Genomic DNA, 19,621 nt, shown 5'->3' on the forward strand with positions numbered 1-19,621 from the left:
GAACAACTGTGATATACAGTATTAGCAGAATAACAATTGCAGCTATTGCTTTGGCAGACAACTAAATACGTTAACGTTTCAGGACCTGGTAATAAATAACGTTTTTTTTTTTTTTTCATTTTACCTTTTATATAACATATATAACATTTGAATTATTCATATTTATCTGAATTGTGTTAAATGTAGATTCATTACATTAATGAATCATGGGTGTTCACCGCAATAGTAACTGTAACAGTAATGCCAAGAGTAGATCATGCAATGACAGGGTTCTGGTTGGTCACTCACTGTTCTTCATCCATGCTATATATGTAAGATCCACAGGATTGATCTTCATAGAGTCATAATTCCTAAAATAACATTTCCATCCAGTCTAAAAGAATGTCCAGCTCCCCGAAAGCTTTTATTACTGCTTTACTTGGAGCCAACTAGAATAGATAAGAAGACATTTTTAATGGAATCTACCTACACTATTATATTATATAGAGAAATGATATATTCTAAAATATGAATACAGTGGATTTGTTTCAGAGCAATAGCATTAATAACACTTTGTTGCTGATATATGGTTATATGTGACTTCCTTTTATTCAGTTCTATTATGGATTGATAATGTCCTTTGTACACAGAAAACTTCTTATAAAGAAAATATCTCTCTTCATCAGAGATGTCATGTCAGATACATTCTTTAAGCGGGTCTCTTGAACTATTTTGAGCTTTAGTTAAAAGACTAAGGCCCTCATTCAGAGCCGTACGCTCTGAGCAGAGCGCACGCTCTGAATGAGGGCCACCCTCCATAAAAATGGAGCGTCCTCCTGGACGCTCGTATAGCTGTGGGTCACCACCCACAGCCTATACGAGCGTGCAGTTTGATGGCCGCGATGGTCGTGACCATCGCGACCATCGAAACTGCGAGCCGGAGCCTGCGGTTGAGGTTTTCAACCGCAAGCTCCGGAGTGATTTTGGCTCTATCAGAGCCAAAATCACTCCCGCTGACATCACTAGTGATGTCAGTGGGCCGGCTTCTGACGGGAGGCGTTCCCATGGGAACGCCCCCGTCAGGGAGGCACGCCCCTGGCACGCCCACCAAAGGGGGCGTGCTGTCAATCAACATCGACAGCACGCCCCCTTTGATCAGACACAACGAGCGAAGGACTTTCCTTCGCTCGTCGCGTCTGGCGCATGCGCACGACGGAGCTCCCTCCGTCGTGCGCATGCTCAGTGCAGAACATCGACCCACTTGCGAGCGGACAGCTGCTCGCGAGTGGGTCTGAATCAGGCCCTAAACTTTAATGTTCTTATGTGTCCCAAAAGAAGCCCAAACATTACAATCAATGCACATCTGTGACTTATATCCAGAACTCCCGCTTTGGTTTCATAATGGGAATTAGATAATAAGATATGTTCCCTATATAATAATAATATTAATAATAATAATAATAATAATAATAATAATAATATTATTATCTATCAAATCAACAATGTGGAATGATTTGGGTATAAGCAAATTCCTTTAAACCTGATTCTGCTTTCTCCTACAATGGTACTGATGTATCTAAACGGATTAGGTGTATGTGTGCTACTACAAACAGGATGTTGAATTTTTTCCATTAAGGGAAATGTCACTGTAGAGCTGAGATAATCACATTTATACCGTATGAATAGCTTATTATGGTGAAGGCTATGTAGTAAGTTTACAACACCCTTACTGTGACTACCCCTTAAAAATATATAAATATTCAGTAATTGTTAGGGCTAGGTTTGCATAATTGGAGCCAAGAATAGTCTGCAGCTTCATCTAGCTCTATATAACTCTTCCCTGTGTCTGGAGAAACTCACATCACAAGATTTTTCACACTCAGGGCCTCATTTATCAATTATATTTTTGTTATCACTTGTCACTAATCTTAAATGGTGCTCCAACCAATCATCTCCTAGCTGTCAAGTGTTTGAAAAATGACAGGAGCTGAAGTGGTTGGAGCGCCATTTAAGATTAGTAACGAGTGATAACAAGATTATCACTCTTTGATAAATGAGACCCTTCATTATTCCTCTTTGAAGATGAAAGAATATAAATTGTACCTACAGTATGTACTGTACAGGGAAAAGGCGCCTCTAAATATTTTGCTCCACCAGTGGTGGATCTATAACTGGAGCTGCTCATGTGGCTGGTGTGAGGCCAAGGGGGTGGAGGGGTTATACTGGTCCATTATCTATGCTATTTCCCAAGCATTTCTAGAACTGATGACCCAAATGAGAGTTCACTGATCATGCATCCGGCCTGTGCCTGCTCAGAAGAGCAGAGTGATGGTTCTTGCAAAGATATCACAGAGTCCCTCTAAATAAAACTGAGCGGCCTGGCCTTTGAGCATTACATCACTACATTTCACTGCCTAAAGTAATTGTCCAGCCTGTTAGGTTAGCTGAATTGTTTGTTTGTTTGCTTGCTTTTTTCATGTTAGCTATTAGATCCCACTTATTCGGAACATTTATGTGATAGTTAATAAGGATGAAAATAGTGAATCATAAGGATTTATTGATTTTTGAAATGCAAATTGATTCATGAAAAGCTTGTATCCTGCAGGGCAGGCCTGAAACACGTTCTTAGACTATAGGTAGGTAGTTAGATAGTTTTACACATCATAAACTCCCTTCTTGAATACTTAGTTCATAATACACCTCTCATTTTAAATAAATATGCATTTGTGTTGGAAAAATGAGGAAAAACATTACATATGACATAAATTGTTCCTTATATTACCTTTTGAAAAATGTTTTTAATGGTTTTCAGTTCATTCATTGTGACTTCCCCACAGCTACAATTGATGTGGAATTGCTACAAAAAGTCAATAGAATATCATTTAAAAAAGGCATTTTTATTCTGTATATTGTACATAATGGGGGAGATGTATTACAGCAGCACAAATCGGGCCGCTATAAGTCTTCCTGCTTCGGCTCTTTACCGAGGCGAAGCAGGAAGCTGTACCATTGACATGTAGAAATAACTCATCTGCCGGAGTGGGGGAATGAAAACTCCCCCTCCGGTGATCTCCGCCAGAGCCCACAGCACATCAGACTAGTGCTGTCCCTGCTATGGTGTTAGAGCAACGACAGCTGCAGCTGTCCATATCCACAGCTGCAGTCATCAGAACGATCAGTGCCACTGACCATTCATACAGTGCCTGGCACATCGGCGCTCCTATCTTGAAGATAGAATCGCTGATAATGACAGGGTTGCATAGTGACCCTGTAATCCTGCTTGCTTCCCTGCTTGCTTTCCTACATTACTACATGCAGGGAAGCAGTAACTGCAGCACCTCACGTGCACAGTTACCATTGTGCCCCCAATTGCCCCTTTATACATCTCCCCCTTTATTCTTTCTATATGTTTTCTTTATATATCATTTGCATCTGTGTTACAAGGTTATACATTTCACCTTCCATGTGTATTATGTATAGTTAAATAAATAAATATCAGCCACTATCATTATTAATTTCAGATATAAATTAGGTTAAATTCAGCAATAATTTTACTCTTTTCACCAGACTCATACCCAACCAGACCCCAAACCTATAAGAGATCCGAAAGAAAGCTTTATGGAAATAAGTGTGTATTATCGTGTACTGACGGCATACGCCTTGGTGCACATGAGATGAACATTTAGCTTTATTCGTACTAATACTGTACAAATGTGTTGTATCGTTGAACTTTTTGAGGTTAGTAAATCACCTTTAGAGCAAGTTGGAAAATAAATTAGTGTTACAATGGCATGATCAAAGCAGCAAGAAATTAAATTCTAAAAGATTTCAGCTGGATAAGAATAGTTTTTCCTTAGCAGGGCAGATGTAAAGCTGTGTCTGGCCTATACATTATTTGTCCAATCTATAAAGTTTGTTGGACCAGTATAACTTAACATAAAATATTGCTGCCTGGTAACAAGTTTTTCAGAATTAAAATTCTACTGTACCAGCTGGAGTTTGGTTTTAAAACACAACCAATAAATAAATACCAATAAATAAATATAAATATATAGCACTTACACAAGGTTTTGTATCTCTGCTGAGTGCATAGAAGGAATTTGCGATGTTGCTGGCAATGGTATGGTGCCGTGTGTCCAATAAAGAGTATTGTCTGAAGACTTTAGTCATGTAAAAATGGATAATGTGTTCCAGAAAACAGCATCGTTCAGATGGCTAGAAAGTAGAACAGACACAAACTATTAAGACTGTGCACATACACACAAGTAACACCAGAAGAAGGTACACATATTGAAGTTTGTCTTAGGAGAGATCAATCATTGTGCAAAATTAGCACTGAATCACAATGACCAATCAGCAAGTAGCTGTAATCTGTATGGGGCAAGCTATTCAATGAAAGCAATTCTTTCGATTTGATTAGTTGCTAGGATTTCCTGCAAGTTTTGCACCTAAATACAATCCTTTTATATGCATCCTTGAAAGTTACTGGCAGTTAGTAACAACTGGGTGGTGGATATATAAACCTTTAAGGTGGTCTTCCCTGCTCTTCTTAATGTGTAACAAATATCCTGTATCAATCATTTTTAGATATTACCACCTTATCATTAATAAAATATAACTACAGCATAATGTATTCAGTGCTTTACCCTAATCATTAGCTACATACCTATTATTCCATGGTATCTTGAATAAGGTCTACAGTTATAATTATGCACTTATTCATCCATCTATAAGTTACATATAGTTCTGTTTTTCTGGACAATCACGACAGTTCAAAATAGCATAAAACTGTGCTTTGTGGTCAGTGGCTGGCTGGTCCAGGGGGCAGGGTGCCATGTGCCCCCTGGGCCGCTCTATCGCTGAGCATCGCAGGCCGCCTCGCCGCGGAAGCAGCTAGATCCCCTTCCGTAGATTGACCATGACGTCATCAGCCAGTGTCCAACATCATTCCCTACCATCCAAGTGGGCATAGAGGGGGAATATAACCATGTGGCAAGCGCAGCAAGCCACCGCGCCTGAAGCGTGGCGAGCAAAGCGTGGCGAGCTAAGCGAGCCCGCGAGGGGTCAACGTTCTTTTTTTGGTGGGCTGTGTGGGCAGGAAACTACACTTCCTCCCTCCCTGCACGTCACTTCCAGGTACAGAATCTGAACTGGAAATAGTCTTTACCGCCTCACCTCCTCAGACAGGAAAGGGCCCGCCGCCCTGGTGGTCGAGTGTTTTGCCATTCCGACTTTGACTGTTGGCCACAACTTTTGTGGTCACACAACTTTTCTGTACTGCATGCGTGTGTGTTCCCTACAGGGCTACGGAAGCCCTGTAGGTCCACAATTATTACCAAAAAGGCAATCTGTGATACGGCCGTCCTACCGCGCATAGACAGCCGTATCACACTGGGGATTGGAGTCGTCTGGAGCCAGCTTACACAGCAAGCGCGGAGGGATGGCAAGGGCAGCAGCAGTAGTGAGTTACACTCAGTATATGAGTGACAAAGCCTCCCTGCTGCCCCTCCCCCCCTGCCACCACCGCCGCCTCCGTCTCACAGATTTCTTTGGTGCCCCTACAGCCCATTAATATCAATATTATATTAGACATTAAAAAAAAAAGTATCCCTCCAGCTGTGGCACTACACATCCCAGCATGCCCTGCCACAGTTTTCCTATCGGGGCATGCTGAAAAGTATAGTTCACCAGCAGCTAAAGGGTAGCTTATTATTGCCCAATCCCCACCTCTGGTAGGAGGACCCCACATGGGAGCCTTTGTCAATAGGCAACTCCCATATAAGCAGAGCCGTGGAAAGTCCATCCCTGGCTGCCCCCTGAATCAGAATGGAAGTGGAGTGACAAATAATGAAGGAAAGAAGAAGAACCCAGAAAGGAAATGACAGTGGAAAGGGATAAAAGCAGAGGAAAAGAGTAAATATAATGACATCAAGGTAAGTGTCCCCATCCCCTCTAGAATGTAAGCTCTCACGAGCAGGGCCCTCTTTGATCTTGTGCTTATCCTTTCTTTACTTATATTATCTGCTCTATACTCAAAAGCGCCTAACCTGTGACTTTTGCCATCCTGCTTCTGTTGCAGCAGTGTTTATATACCATGTACTTGTATTGCATTGTCTTAAACTGTATGACACTGTTTTCTTGTTCTGCTCAACTGTCTATGTACTATGTCTATGTACTATGTTTGTGCACTATGTTTATGTACTATGTAAGGCGCTGCGGAACCCTTGTGGCGCCATATAAATAAAGGATAATAATAATAATAAAGTGTATTTTTAGTATTGTTTTGTTCTCTCTCTCTCTCTCTCTCTCTCTCTCTCTCTCTCTCTCAACTATGTAAAGCCGATGTTCCACTGAGCGATTATCAGCAGGCTGCTTCTGTGCTGCGTTCGCATTGCACATGCATCAAGGCAGAGCCGTACCTAGACTTTTTGGTGCCCTGTGCCAGAAAGAGCATTGCGCCCCCCTCATTTTTCAAAGGGACATAATGCACCCAAAAAAGGGGAATGTACTCATGGGGAAGGGACAGGGAAGAGATAGGGGAGGCTAGGAGATGCTGGGGATGAAATTAGAGGAAGCTACAAGTGAGAATGATATCAAACAGAAATTTGACAGGCCCAAACAGCGCCCCCTGACCTGTGGTGCCCTGTGCGATGGCGCCGGCCGCACTACCCTAGCTACGGCCCTGCATCAAGGTGCCGCTGTGAATACACACGCAATGTGGATTCCTTTGCAAAGTGATTGACAGGAAGTGAACATTTTGGGGTGTTAACATGGTGTTAGCAGACAGTGGTTGTAAAAATGCAGGCATCTCATGTTCATTCTCAGGGCGTGTATTTGATGTCACACTTGCAGCTGCATTATTATACTGCTATGGACCAGGCCCTTGTGCTGTTAATGAATTGCTGCCTATATACAGTAATTCAATTATACATGCACGTGCATTCCTGTTTTGCTGATAAGATTATTTACAATCTAAATTTCTTATGGTGGATGTTTACATCATTGTGATATATATGACAAAAAATTTGCACCTGTACATAATATTTAGCATTATGTGAATTTTTTGTAAAAAAAAAAATTCTTTATACATATTTTTTGCATTATTTATTTGTAGTATTTGAAATGTAAAATGTATAATAATAAAGTATCTTTGGGATAATTAACACCAGGCCTATTTTTTTAAAATTAATAAATATTAATAATACCAAAAACCTCCATTTAAGGATGCACCAGTACTTACGGGCCAGTGCTCTGGACTTGCCCCCCAGGCTAAAAGTTGCCAGCCAGCCCCTGTTTGTGGCAAAGACAAGCTAACACTGCCTCTTGATGTCCTATTGGCTCAGAATACATACCCATTACCTGTATCTAAGTAATAAAGTTACACTATTTTTTTTACAATGTGTCTGAAATTATTGAATAACACTGAAACGTAAGGACAACATTTTATGCCCTTCATCCAATTGTCAGATATGCATCTATACCTATAATTTTTTTTTCACTTTTGCACACCAGTAATGCTTATTAATACTTCCAGTGATGCTTAAAATTACCTCAAGTACCTCAATAATGCTTATTATTACCTCCAGTGCCTCAATAATGCTTACCAATACCCCCAGTAATGTTTACTAATACCTCATTACCTCAGTATTGTTTACTAACACTTCCACAATTATGTGCACAGTGACCACAATTGTAATCTCATGCTATCATATAGTAATATATAATGCGAGTATACTGCGAGTACTAAATAAATATAATAAGCACCACAAAAAGGACATTTAGTCTTTTTCTGTTTTTTTCTTACATTTACATCATCAAATAACAGCATAAAATGCATGGGTGCTGGACTATAGATAGACCGTAAAAAGGTTGACAATGTCTAGATAGGCACCAAATGTAATACAGTCAAAAGGTCAACATGTAAGAAGGTCGACATGTACAAATGGACGACACAAAAAATGGTCGACACATTATTTAAAAAAAAAATAGGGTTAGGATTAGGCACTTACCTGGACGGTTTGGGTTGGGCACTTACCCTGACGGTTATGGTTAGGCACCATGAGGGAGGGTTAGGTAATTACTGGAGGGTTAAGATTAGGCACTAGAAGGGACAGTTAGGATCAGGCACCTACCCCGACAGTTAGGGTTAGGCACCTACCCCAACGGTTAGGGTTAGGCACCAGGAGAGATGGTTAAGGTTAGGCACCAATGGGAGGGTTAGGGTGAAGATTAGGGTTAAAAAACAAAAAAAGCATGTGTTGGCCATTTTTGTGTCGACCATTTTCATGACGACCTTTTGACCATGTCGACCATTTGTGTCAGGCGACCTTCTTACATGTCGACTTTTTTTCCCTCTCGACCTTTGTCCCAGTCAACCTATTGACTGTCTAACATCTGGTGTCTATCTAGACATTGTCTACCTTTTTATTGTCTATCTGTTAATCCACACCGAGAATGCACATCAGTCAAAATCACATTAGAAGTTCAAACATATACTTGTGCTGCCCTATGGTAGCTAATTTTTTGGTGAGTCAACTGGCCCTTTTTGTGCAAACTGCAGCAACATTTCTACATGTGTAGGGACAAAAAAATGGACTTGCTACATGAAATGCAAATGAAATCTGACTTCATTAGCATATGTGTGATGATTGGTCAGCAGCACTTCATGGGTCCTTGTTTTGTATGGTTGCTGGGCTTGGCTGTCAAATTGCCAAACCAGCCACAGATCAGGACATTGTGGTACTGTAAATGTGATGATCCTAGTTAATTTGTGTTATCCTAATTCCAGATTGCATGTAATGACTAATGGTACCTGATTTTAATACAGTAAAAATGCTAATTTCAACAAAGCTGATTAAGCTTAGTATCAAAAGTAAATTCATTGTATTCATCAAGCATATTAAATTCAGTTGCTTCTTAATGGAACACTTTTTGAATCTTGTTAATTATTCTAAGACAAACAACTACTGTTCACAGTATATGTATGTTTTACATTCAAATGAATATACAGCACAGAACTACCCTTTCATAAAAGTGTGGATGCTATTTGGATGTACTCTGCAACATGGAACTATTAATGGCAATGCTGTAATTGTTTTGTATAACTAGATTTTCCACTTCTGTAATATATTTAACTTAAATCAATATACATTTTATTTGTGTAAAGTTGTAAAATAAACTACAGGCTGAGTCTCCCATATCCAAATATTCCGAAATACGGATTATTCCGAAATACAGAATTTTTTTGGCTTGACTGAGAAAATTAAACCTTTGATTTTTGATGGTTCAATGTACACAAACTTTGTCTAATGCACAAATCATTACAAATATTGTATAAAATTACCTTCAGGCTGTGTGTATAGGGTCTAGGGTGTATATGAAACATAACTGAATTTTATGTTTGTACACAAACTTTGTTTGAGCCACAAAATTATTGAAAATACTGCATAAAAAGACCTGCAGGCTGTGTGTATAAGGTGTATATAACACATAAATGCATTCTGTGTGTGTATTTAGGTCCCATTCCCAAGAGATTTCATTATGGTATGCAAATATTCCAAAATACGGAATATTCCGTTATCCAAAATACCCCTGGTCCCAAGCATTTTGGATATCGGAGACTCATATTAAATGTGTGTATTTATTTATATAAAGTACCAACATATTATACAGTGTTGTACAAAAGTAAATAATATTTACCATAGTATGCTGTACTATAATACATTAACGTAATATATTATCAACAAGTATCAAGAATTGCATAAGAGACTTACAGGGATGGTCTGTATGAAAGATGTCTCCAGCATCTGCAAATTTATATTTTTGTCTTGCTGTTGCTGAAGGCAAAACAAACAAGATAACATTTATTTATGTTAATATTGATATTTTTGTAGGTGAAATAATGAGCTAATTTTAAAGTAACTTTAGCTCTTGATACTTACAACTAAAGAGCGCATTGTGACAAATTTTTCTCTTATTTCCATAATCTGGACCATTGTTGGTGATATGTCACATGTAGGGGAACGCAGTACGCCAGACATTGCAGCATTAAAAAACATCACAAGGATAGAAGCAACTCTCAATAGATATCTCTCCATATTTTTTTATTTTTTTCGATGCTTTCCAGACCTCAAAATATAATAAAAATGATAATTATTATTTACATTTACAAAAAAATAACCTCATAATATATCTGAGACAATGCCTAAGATTTTTTAAGTGTACACATTTATGTGTTAAAATTAAAAATTGCTTTGTACAAATATTTTATTAGTTTAAATTAGATGTTTGCATATGTAAACATAGAAGTTATTTGATCAGTTGACATTATGTGGTTTTGTGGTTTCACAATCTCCTCTACTCTAGTATGTTTTCCAGCTATGTAGATATTTTCTTACTGACAACTGTTAGATAAAACATTGGCAATCATGACATCTACAGGTTAAAACAGTTCACTACAACTACTGTATAACAAGATACTCAACGAAGTGTACATATATTTCCCATTAAAAAAATTGTGATGTTATGTACTCTCATTATTTGATGTTTTTTTAGTATAAGTAAAATATAAAAAATATGAATAATAATATAATAATATTATATTTTATTTACCTGAAGCATCAAAGCAAACATGTACATCTCATCTGTAGATATTTTGTATATATAAAAGTATATGTATGTGTTTATATATAAATTTATATATATATATATATATATTATATATATATATATATATTTAGCAGGAGGCCTAGGACCAAAATGCTGTGAAATGAAAACTTACCTGTGGATTGTCCCAATTTTTATTTGTAATGTCCTCTGAATATGGCCATATTTATACTTGCTCCACCAGGAAGAATTCAGGTGTGTGCTGGAAGTATCCATTGCAATAATTTTTAAAGGTTTATTCTTATCCTATAGTATTTTCCTAGAAATGAATTAAAAGTAAATTTCACTTTCAATTTTACTCCACTATTCTAAAATAAATTTTAAAAAGTTATGCCCCCTCTTTCCTATTCCTGCAATAGGTGATTCTTCTTGCTCTCACTGACTCATCACATTACTGGATTAATGTACACAGATATATTTAAAAGAGATAGGTGCATTGTGTCACACCTATTTATTTTCCCTAAAATACTGATCAATTTATTAAGAAAACAAAAATGAATGTAACATATGATTTAAAAGAAAAAAAAAGATAGATAGACACGTAGGGGTTATTGCAGATTTGGTAGTAAAGTGGTGCCCATAAAAAGCAAACACAAATATGATGTATTTTGCACATGTGCAGAGCAGAGCACAACTCTGAAATCCAGCGCACTCTGACTAAGCTGTATAAGATATACATTTACAACTGTAAACATGTATCAAGCATCGCATTATGGATGCGATACATACCGCAACTGATTGCATGCATACCGGCTATGCATGTACAACTGTTATTAAAATTGCAAAGAACAGCTCTTCCGAAAATTAACTCTACAGATTACATTGCCTATCAGGTACAAGCAGGGGCATCAGAATGATTATAAGTTGGAGGGGGGGCAATATATAATTTAATTTTGATGCCCCCACCCTCCTCCATCCTCCTTACCCTTTCAAACGTACCTGTTTGTGGGTGTAGGCAGGTCGGTAGCAAGGGGGAGGAGACTTGCACCACGGAAAAAGGGGAGGGTGGGACCACCAGGGAGAAGCACCATAGTGGAGCAGGAGGCAGGGGCGGTGCATTATAGCAATAGGCTGCACAGCCCCTGCATTGCACGGAGGAAGAGGTGTAATGTACAGTCTATTAACTTAAAGACCACCTATTATTATACCGGGATATATTTAATATGCCAGTGGATGGGATCCCGGGCATCAAAATACTGACGCTGGAATCCCGACGCCCGGCATAATGCCGACACCGCTATCCTGAAGATATGAAGGTACAGACGTCGGCATCCCAACCCCCACCATCTCGACGGTAAGTATACGCGTAGCCCGGGGTTGGGGGTTAGGTTTAGGGACCCCAGGGGAAGATTATGCTTAGGCACCACCCCGGGGAAGGTTAGGGTTAGGCTGCAGGGAGGGGGGTTAGGAGTTAGGCACCACAGGGGGAAGGTTAGGGTAAGGCAGCCCCCGGGGAGGGTTAGGTTTAGGGTGCAGCAAGGGGGGGTTAGGCATCACCGGGGGGAGGTTAGAGTTAGGCACCACCAGGGGAGGTTAGGGTTAGGCACCACCAAGGGAGAGTTAGAGATAGGGTGGTAAAGGGGGATTCTGGACCTTCGGAATTCCGGCATCAGGATTTGAACCGACAGCAATTCAGCCACGAGCTATTCATACCCAACCCATTATACCTTCTCCTCGTCTGTGCAGTGCAGGGGCTGTGCAACCTATTACTATAATGCACAGCCCCTGATCATCCGTGACTGCCGCTCCACTGGCACCTCTGAAGTGTTTGTGGGGGTGAGCTCCCCCCTTGCCCCCCCTTGTGCGGTGCCTATGGGTACAAGCACTGGAAAATGAAATTTTTCAAAGCTTTGTACATATGGGGAATGCGGGTAAGTCAGAAAACAGCATTTAAAGCAAACAACTGGCTTATTTCTACCTCAATTTAGGGCAAGGCATATTCACCCATACCCTTAAGTAGTCTTATTGTATTACTGAATAAACAGCCCAGTTTCCTGTTAATAAATATTAAACCTTTTACTTGAATACTTGGGATTTATGCTATACTCAAGCATAACTTAAACACTTTGCTCTGTTTACTTTAGAAAAAAAAACATTATTGTAATTTTTAACACCAACATATTTTACATGAAGCCGTTAATCACTAATTTATAAAGTATTAATAGCTACAAAGCTACACTTGTGGATAATAAAAAGGCATCAAACAGACATTATAGGGGCAAAAACAAAGAAATAATTATACAACAAAATGAGATACAGTTTTAACATGAACAGTCAATGACCCCATGCCTAGGAAGGACAGACAGAAGGGTTCAGAGTCACTGACTGTAAGCTGTAAATAGGCATTCACTGGAGATAGACAAAGTGCAGGGTGAGCACTTAGAGAATGAAGGACCCTGCTCATGAGAGTTTATGCTTTAAAGGTTTGGGGGTAAAACTTGGAGGTGAATTGGGAGAAGATCAGGAGAGAGGACAGTGAACATGTCTGTAGATTGTGAGGTGGACTAGCATGCTTTGGTGGACAGGTGTGTTTTTTAAGGGCCACATTTTAACATCTTTGGCTGGTAGTCATCCTGCTGGATTCTGACTGCCGGGATCCAGAGCGCAGACATCCCATACCCAACCCATTGCTAACACCTACAGACTTTGCTTGGACACACTCACACCATGTCTGACTTGAGCCAGCATGGACTCTTCAGAAGATTATATTAATATCATTAAAAGAACTAAGGAACAAGAATAAGAAATAACGGACAAAGGGAAGAGGTATCAACCTTCAAAAGAGCTAAAGTGGAGACGTTGCCATAGCAACTAATCAGCTTCTGTCATTTTATAGAATGTATTAGATAAATTATAGCTATAAACTGATTGTTTGCTACAGGCAACTTCAACACTTTAACCCTAAGATTTAATACATCATCTGGAGAAAATGATTTACAGTATATATTTTCCTTCAGCAACAGCTGCAGGAGACTCCTGTGTCTACTATATTGGCCCCTCCTCCTATGGGCCCACTTAGAGAATGTCTCCGCTGATGGTCCTTCCTCCTCCTCTTTCACCCTGGGCTTGTGCACATAGGTTACATGTCAAACATGTTGATAAGTGAGTGCACTACTATGCAGACTCCTTTTTGTACCTCCAGGGAGGCTTTATTCACTGTTCCAAAATGGCCATCAAAGTTACTCCTGGGCATGTGCGGAGCCATTTTATCTTTACTGTCAGAGAGTGACACAGTGGGAGACGGACATCTCCCCCTTAGCTGTCCGAGACCCAGGGTATTACCCTGCAATTGCTGCTGTTCCAGCATCCTGCACCACTACTAACAAGCTATATTCAGTCACTGGCTGGTGAGCTGCATCACACCCCGCTTCGCTCATGATCAGCTCCATCATTACCAATGTATCATAGTGAGTGCGGCTGTACATCACCTATCTTCTTTTTTTTGTGAAATCTAGATATAAATTAAGATTCAATAAACTGGAATGATCACAGTTGTGTCAAGTATACAAATAAGAATATGCTGAGTTATTATCCTTTATTTATTATTATCCTTTATTTATATGGCGCCACAAGTGTTCCACAGCGCCTTACATAGTACATAAACTAATAAGTGAACAAGAAACGAGTAACTTACAGTACATTACAGTGTAGGACAAGGACATGGTTTATATACAAAGCTGCAATAGCGATTAAAGCACTCACAATAAGCAGCAGGGAGTTGGCAGTCACGTGTTAGATGCCCTTATGGGGATTAAAGAGTAGAAGAAAATGTAAAGAGAAGCACATGAGGGAAGAGGTCCCTGCTTGTGAAAGCTTACATTCTAAAGGGGCAGACAGACAGGAGTGACACAGAAGGAGTAGATAGGGAGTAAAGAGCATGAAGTGGGTTAGGATGAGAGCTGGATGGCCTTGATGAAGTAGTGCGTCTTGAGAGCCCGTTTGAAAATTTGTAGAGAGGTGGAGAGTCTGATAGGGAGAGGGAGAGAATTCCAAAGGTAGGGAGCAGCGCGGGCAAAATCTTGGAGGCGGGAGCGGGAGGAAGTAATCAGTTGGCAAGAGAGGTGGCATGCATTTGTTGAGCAAAGTGGACAAGCAGGAGTGTGAGGTGAGAGAAGGACAGAAATGTAAGTGTTAGAGGATTTGGTGAGGGCTTTGTAGGCAAGTGTAAGAACCTTGAATTGGCATCTGAAGGGGAGCCAGAATCGAGCTTGCAGGAGAGGGGAAGCAGATGTAGAACGTTTGGAGAGGAAGATGAGCCAAGCAGCAGCATTGAGGACCGCTTGTAGTGGAGAGAGGTGGGAGACTGGGAGGCCAGTTAGGAGAAGTTTACTGTAGTCTAATCTAGAGATGGCCAGCGAGTGGATGAGGGTTTTAGTAGCATCCTGGGTAAGGAAGGGTCTAATCCTGGAAATATGTTTTACGTGGAAACGGCAGGACTACATGAGGTGCTGAAGGTGTGGTTTAAAGGAGAGGGAGGCGTCAAGGATAACTCCAAGGCAGCGCACTTTGGGACTAGAGTTGATAGTTGTGCCATCAATAAATAATGAAATTGTGGGAAGTGAGGTAATGGAAGAGGGTGGGAAGATGATCAGCTCAGTCTTAGACATGTTAAGTTTAAGAAAGCGCAGGGACATCCATGAAGAGATAGCAGAGAGACAATTGGAGATACAGGTAAGGAACGAGGGGGTGGAAAGGTAGATCTGAGTATCATCAGCATAGAGATGATATTGGAGGTCAAAAGAGTTGTTAACTTCAAATAAACAGGATGTAGATATGGAGAATGGGAGAGGTCCAAGAACAGAACCTTGGGGAACTCCTACTGTTAGTGGAAGTGGGGGCGAAGAGGAGTAATGAGAGGAGACAGAGAAGAAGCAATCAGAGAGGTAGGAGGACAGCCAGGAGAGGGCAGTGCCATGTAAACCAAGAGAGTGAAGGATTTGCAGGAGGAGAGGGATTCTATGGTCTGCAGTGTCAAATGCAGCAGAGAGGTCAAGGAGAATGAGCAGAGAGTAGTGGCCCTTGGATTTGGTAATAAGTAGGTCATTGCATACTTTTATGAGGGCAGTTTCAGTGGAGTGGAGAGAACAGAAGCCAGATTGAAATGAGTCAAGTAGAGAGTGGGAGGAAAGAAAGGTGGTAAGGCGGTTGTAAACAATATGCTAAAGCAGTTTGGAAGCAAAAGGGAGGAGAGAGATGGGTCAGTAGTTAGAGAGTATGTTTGGATCAAGGGTAGGTTTTTTAAAAATGGGAGAGACATGTTTGAATGCAGAAGGGACAGTGCCAGATTATAGAGAAATATTGAGGAGGTGGGCAAGATGGGAACAGGCAGAAGGAAACAGGTAACAGAGGAGATGGGAAGGGATAGGGTCACGAGTGAAGTCAGTAGGGCCACCCCCAAATGGCAGGCGTTCCTTTTTTGGAACGCCACCGTTTGGCCAGCCACCCCTTCTCCCCGCCTACAAAACGGGGTGAGCTGTCGATCAACATTGACATCCGCCCCGTTTGTAGCGAGCCCCTGCGCATGCGCAGTGCCCCACCATCGACCCACTTGCGAGCGCATAGCACTTGCGAGCGGGTCTGAATCAGGCCCTGTGTTGGTAAATATGTATGCACATTAACACAAGTTTGTTATTGAGTGGATTAAAAGTGGGGATCTAATGTGTGCAGAATTTGAATAATAATGTAGACTGCAAGCAGATAAAGGATGTGAGGCTAGGCAAGAGAGCTAAGATAAAACACAGTATTTCAAAGTAGAAAGAGGCAAACTTACATGGGCACAAGTACGGTATGCATTGAGACGTAAGTGTAAATCAGAAGGTCTACATTATTAATAGCAGTAGAAGCGTTGAGTTCTTGCCGTGACCGCGCAGGGGGTCAGGTAGTAACAGTCCTGGATATGTAGACAGCAGTGGGTTGTTGTAGTGAATCTGTAAATTAAAATTTTTCTTAGCAAGCAGGTCGATGGTCGGGCAGTATGCGCGAGCCCCAGAGCGAGGGAGAAATCACTCACTCCGGGGCTTGCTACAAGACGGGCGGCTGTCGATGTTGATCGACAGCTTGCCCCGTTTTATAGGTGGGTCGCGGGGTTGGCTGCACAAACGGAGGAGTTCCCAAAGGAATGCATGCCGTTTGTGGCCGGCATTACTGACATCACACGTGATGTCAGTAGTGAACTTCCTACTCTATTAGAGCAGGAAGTTCACTGGGGCTTGCAGTGGACGAGAACCTACCACAAGGGTCTCGTCGCAAGTCCGATGGTCTCGGTAATCGTGACCATCGCCAGGGCGCCCGCACAAGCTGTGGGTGGTCACCCACAGCTATGCGAGCGGCCTGGAGGCGGATTTTCTTTTTAAAAAATCCACCCTGATTCAGAGCGAGCGCTCACAAATGTGCACCTCTGAATCAGGACCTTAGTGTATCCTTCCTCTGTTTATATTCGGTTTAACGCAGGTATAACGCTACAGTTTAGCACTTAAAAAAAACTTTTGCCTGTACAATGTCAGTTGAGAAACATGGATAGTGACATTAAATATATCATGAAACTGACTTCAGATTCTGGTTCCCATTGTATAACAAACAGTAAAGACAAGCGAATCCGAGGCATCAATAACTAAGTAATCATCTGACCATACAAATAAAGAAAAGATAATCTACATGAGGAAATAGGAAATGTAAGGCAAAAGGGGCACACATAAGTGAAGGAAGAAGGGAGGGAGGAATGCCTTGTAAGAAGTAATCACGTCAAACATGCTCATAATAAGTATTTCAAATATATACATATCACCTGAAATATAAGAAGGCAAAAATAGCGTTTAACCACACAATGCACAATCATGATTCTAACAATAACTTTCAGTGTAGGTATCACTCAATATTTTCAAATATCAAAATTTTTTTACTTTGGATTAGGGGGTTTATTTTATCAATGTATAATCCCCAAAAGCAATGTATACATTTGGCATTAGTAAAATGAAATTTAAGGCAATTTAAGGCATCATCCTGTCTCAGAGGAGACCATATATACAGTATATGGGATATATAAGCCTTATTAATCATGTGACTATGGACCTCTTGCATATAGGCTGATTGCAGTATCTTCAATGTGGGCTCATAATACTTAAGAAGGTCAGATGGAAAATGTATTTCTGGGAAATCAGATTTCGAATTATTAACTAAAGTAAATCATTTAAGGTGGTGTGCGCTATTACATAAATCTGGGTAATGATATCTAGTTTTGAAGGGTTTTGTTTTAAGAAAGCCAAGTAAGGAGCAAATATGGTCAATAGCAGAGGGGGTGGTCATTAGTGAAGGTAAAGAATATATAAAGTGACGTTTCTGTAGATACATATAGAAATGTTGATGTGGAAGGTGATAATGTTGCTACAGTGTGGCGGAAGCCAGCGGCAGCAATCCCGACCGCCGGCTTCCTGAATCCTCTATCCCGCCTAGGGTTAAATGACAGGCATCTAAAATCTAGACGCCTGTCATTTTCCCGACGCCAGGAGACAGGCGTCCGGCTTCCCTATTGAAAAAGCACTCGGGGGGGAATTAGGGTTAGGCACCCCCCCGGGAGGGTTAGGGTCTGGCTAGGGGGAGGGAGGGTTAGGGTTAGGCATCCCCGGGGGGGGGACTTAGGGTTAGGCACCCCCCCGGGGGACATAGCTGTAGGCAGTGGGGAAGGGGGGTTAGGGTTAGGCACTTAAAGGGGGGAGGTTAGGGTTAGGCACTTGGGGAGGAGGTTAGGATTAGGCACCCCTAAGGAGGGTTAGGGTTAGGGGGGTTGGTTAGGTTAGTAAGTACTTACCTTAGGGACGATCAGGATTTCCAGTGCTGTCGGGCTTTCGCTGCTGGGCTCTGCTCTTTTGTCGGACTGTCACAGCCGGGAATCGAACTACCCGTCATGCGGCAACCGGCTTTTCATACCGAATGCAGTGTGGCAAATTGATAGAGAGAGCCACCTTAGAGGTGTTACTCAGGCCTTATTCTTTCCAGGAGAGAAAATTAGAGTTGGCTAAAGTAGAGAGAAAGTAGGTGTTACCCCATAGTGTAAATAAGTGTTGTAACAAAAAAAGCCAATTAAGCTTAGTATTTATAGGTAACCAGGAGTGGCAGGTATCTCTAAAGATAATATGATCTAAAACTTCTACAGGGATATCATAGGTTTTGGTGTGAGTCAATGCACTAGCAGGGGCACCGGGAGGGGGGGGGGGCGGGTACTAATTACCCATACCCGGGCTTGTTGGAGGGGCCCAGCGGGGACCCGGGTCTGACGACACCCCCATTTCCACCTTTCAGCAGCCCAGCACAAGATGCTATGCACTGGGCTGCAATGGGAGACCAGGCAGACTGCTGCCATTGAGCAGCAGCAGTCTGCTCTCCCCTGTCTGTGGGGGAGAGTGATCACACTGAATAACTTTTAAAGGTGAGAAAGTTCCCAAACACAGCTGAGAGACATAAAATAGACTGAGATAAACAGATATATAAATCCATTGCACTCACAACTCCCAGATTCGGGGTGCTTTCTCCTGGACCCCTGTTTAAGCTAATTTATTTTAACCTTTGTCAGCTGTTTTCTTGGTAGTATTACAGCAGCTACTGTATGTTTGGTGACTGTCTCACCTTTAAAAGCCATAAGTTACTTGGCAAGTGAGCTTTAAACCAGTGTAATAGTAGTTACCAGGTTTTCATAATCATGACTGATAGTGTAGGACCTGCCGAGAAATGGGGTCCTGTGATGTGGGCTGTAGGCTTAAATGCATTGATCAATCCATGAACCAAACCCCCATTATTCATGTACTAAGGTGTGTGAGTTTCTGAGGGTGAGAGCTTTGTGTTTTATTCATTTTAGCAATGTAATCACATGCCATTTTGCACCCCAAACCTGGGAATGCTGAGTGCAGGTTTTCACCCCAAATCTGGGAGTGGTAAGTGCAAATGATTAAATGATTTGTCTCTGCATATATATATATGTGGTTAT

At 41.2% G+C, this 19,621-nt stretch overlaps 1 protein-coding gene across 1 annotated transcript; it reads right to left on the reverse strand.

Annotated features, from left to right (window-relative positions):
* Nucleotides 1-350: 350 nt before the first annotated feature.
* Nucleotides 351-10,076, reverse strand: LOC148504725 (interleukin-20-like). Its single transcript, XM_088448548.1, has 5 exons — nucleotides 9,921-10,076; nucleotides 9,753-9,815; nucleotides 4,042-4,194; nucleotides 2,762-2,836; nucleotides 351-428 (listed from the first exon to the last, which is right to left on the reverse strand). The coding sequence occupies exons 1-5, from the start codon at nucleotides 10,074-10,076 to the stop codon at nucleotides 351-353; spliced, it is 525 nt and encodes a 174-aa protein (XP_088304674.1).
* Nucleotides 10,077-19,621: the final 9,545 nt, after the last annotated feature.

Source organism: Taudactylus pleione, unplaced genomic scaffold, assembly GCF_031769625.1.
Source record: "Taudactylus pleione unplaced genomic scaffold, aTauple2 ptg000458l, whole genome shotgun sequence".
Lineage (NCBI taxonomy): Eukaryota > Metazoa > Chordata > Amphibia > Anura > Myobatrachidae > Taudactylus > Taudactylus pleione.

Excerpts from the sequence above, each read along its gene's own strand:
- LOC148504725 (XM_088448548.1), bottom strand. The coding sequence starts at position 10,076 with ATGGAGAGATATCTATTGAGAGTTGCTTCTATCCTTGTGATGTTTTTT. Across the intron at positions 9,816-9,920 it reads TCACAATGCGCTCTTTAGTT|CAACAGCAAGACAAAAATAT; the intron begins GTAAGTATCAAG and ends TTTTGCCTTCAG. Across the intron at positions 2,837-4,041 it reads GCAGAGATACAAAACCTTGT|CAATTCCACATCAATTGTAG; the intron begins GTAAGTGCTATA and ends GACTTTTTGTAG.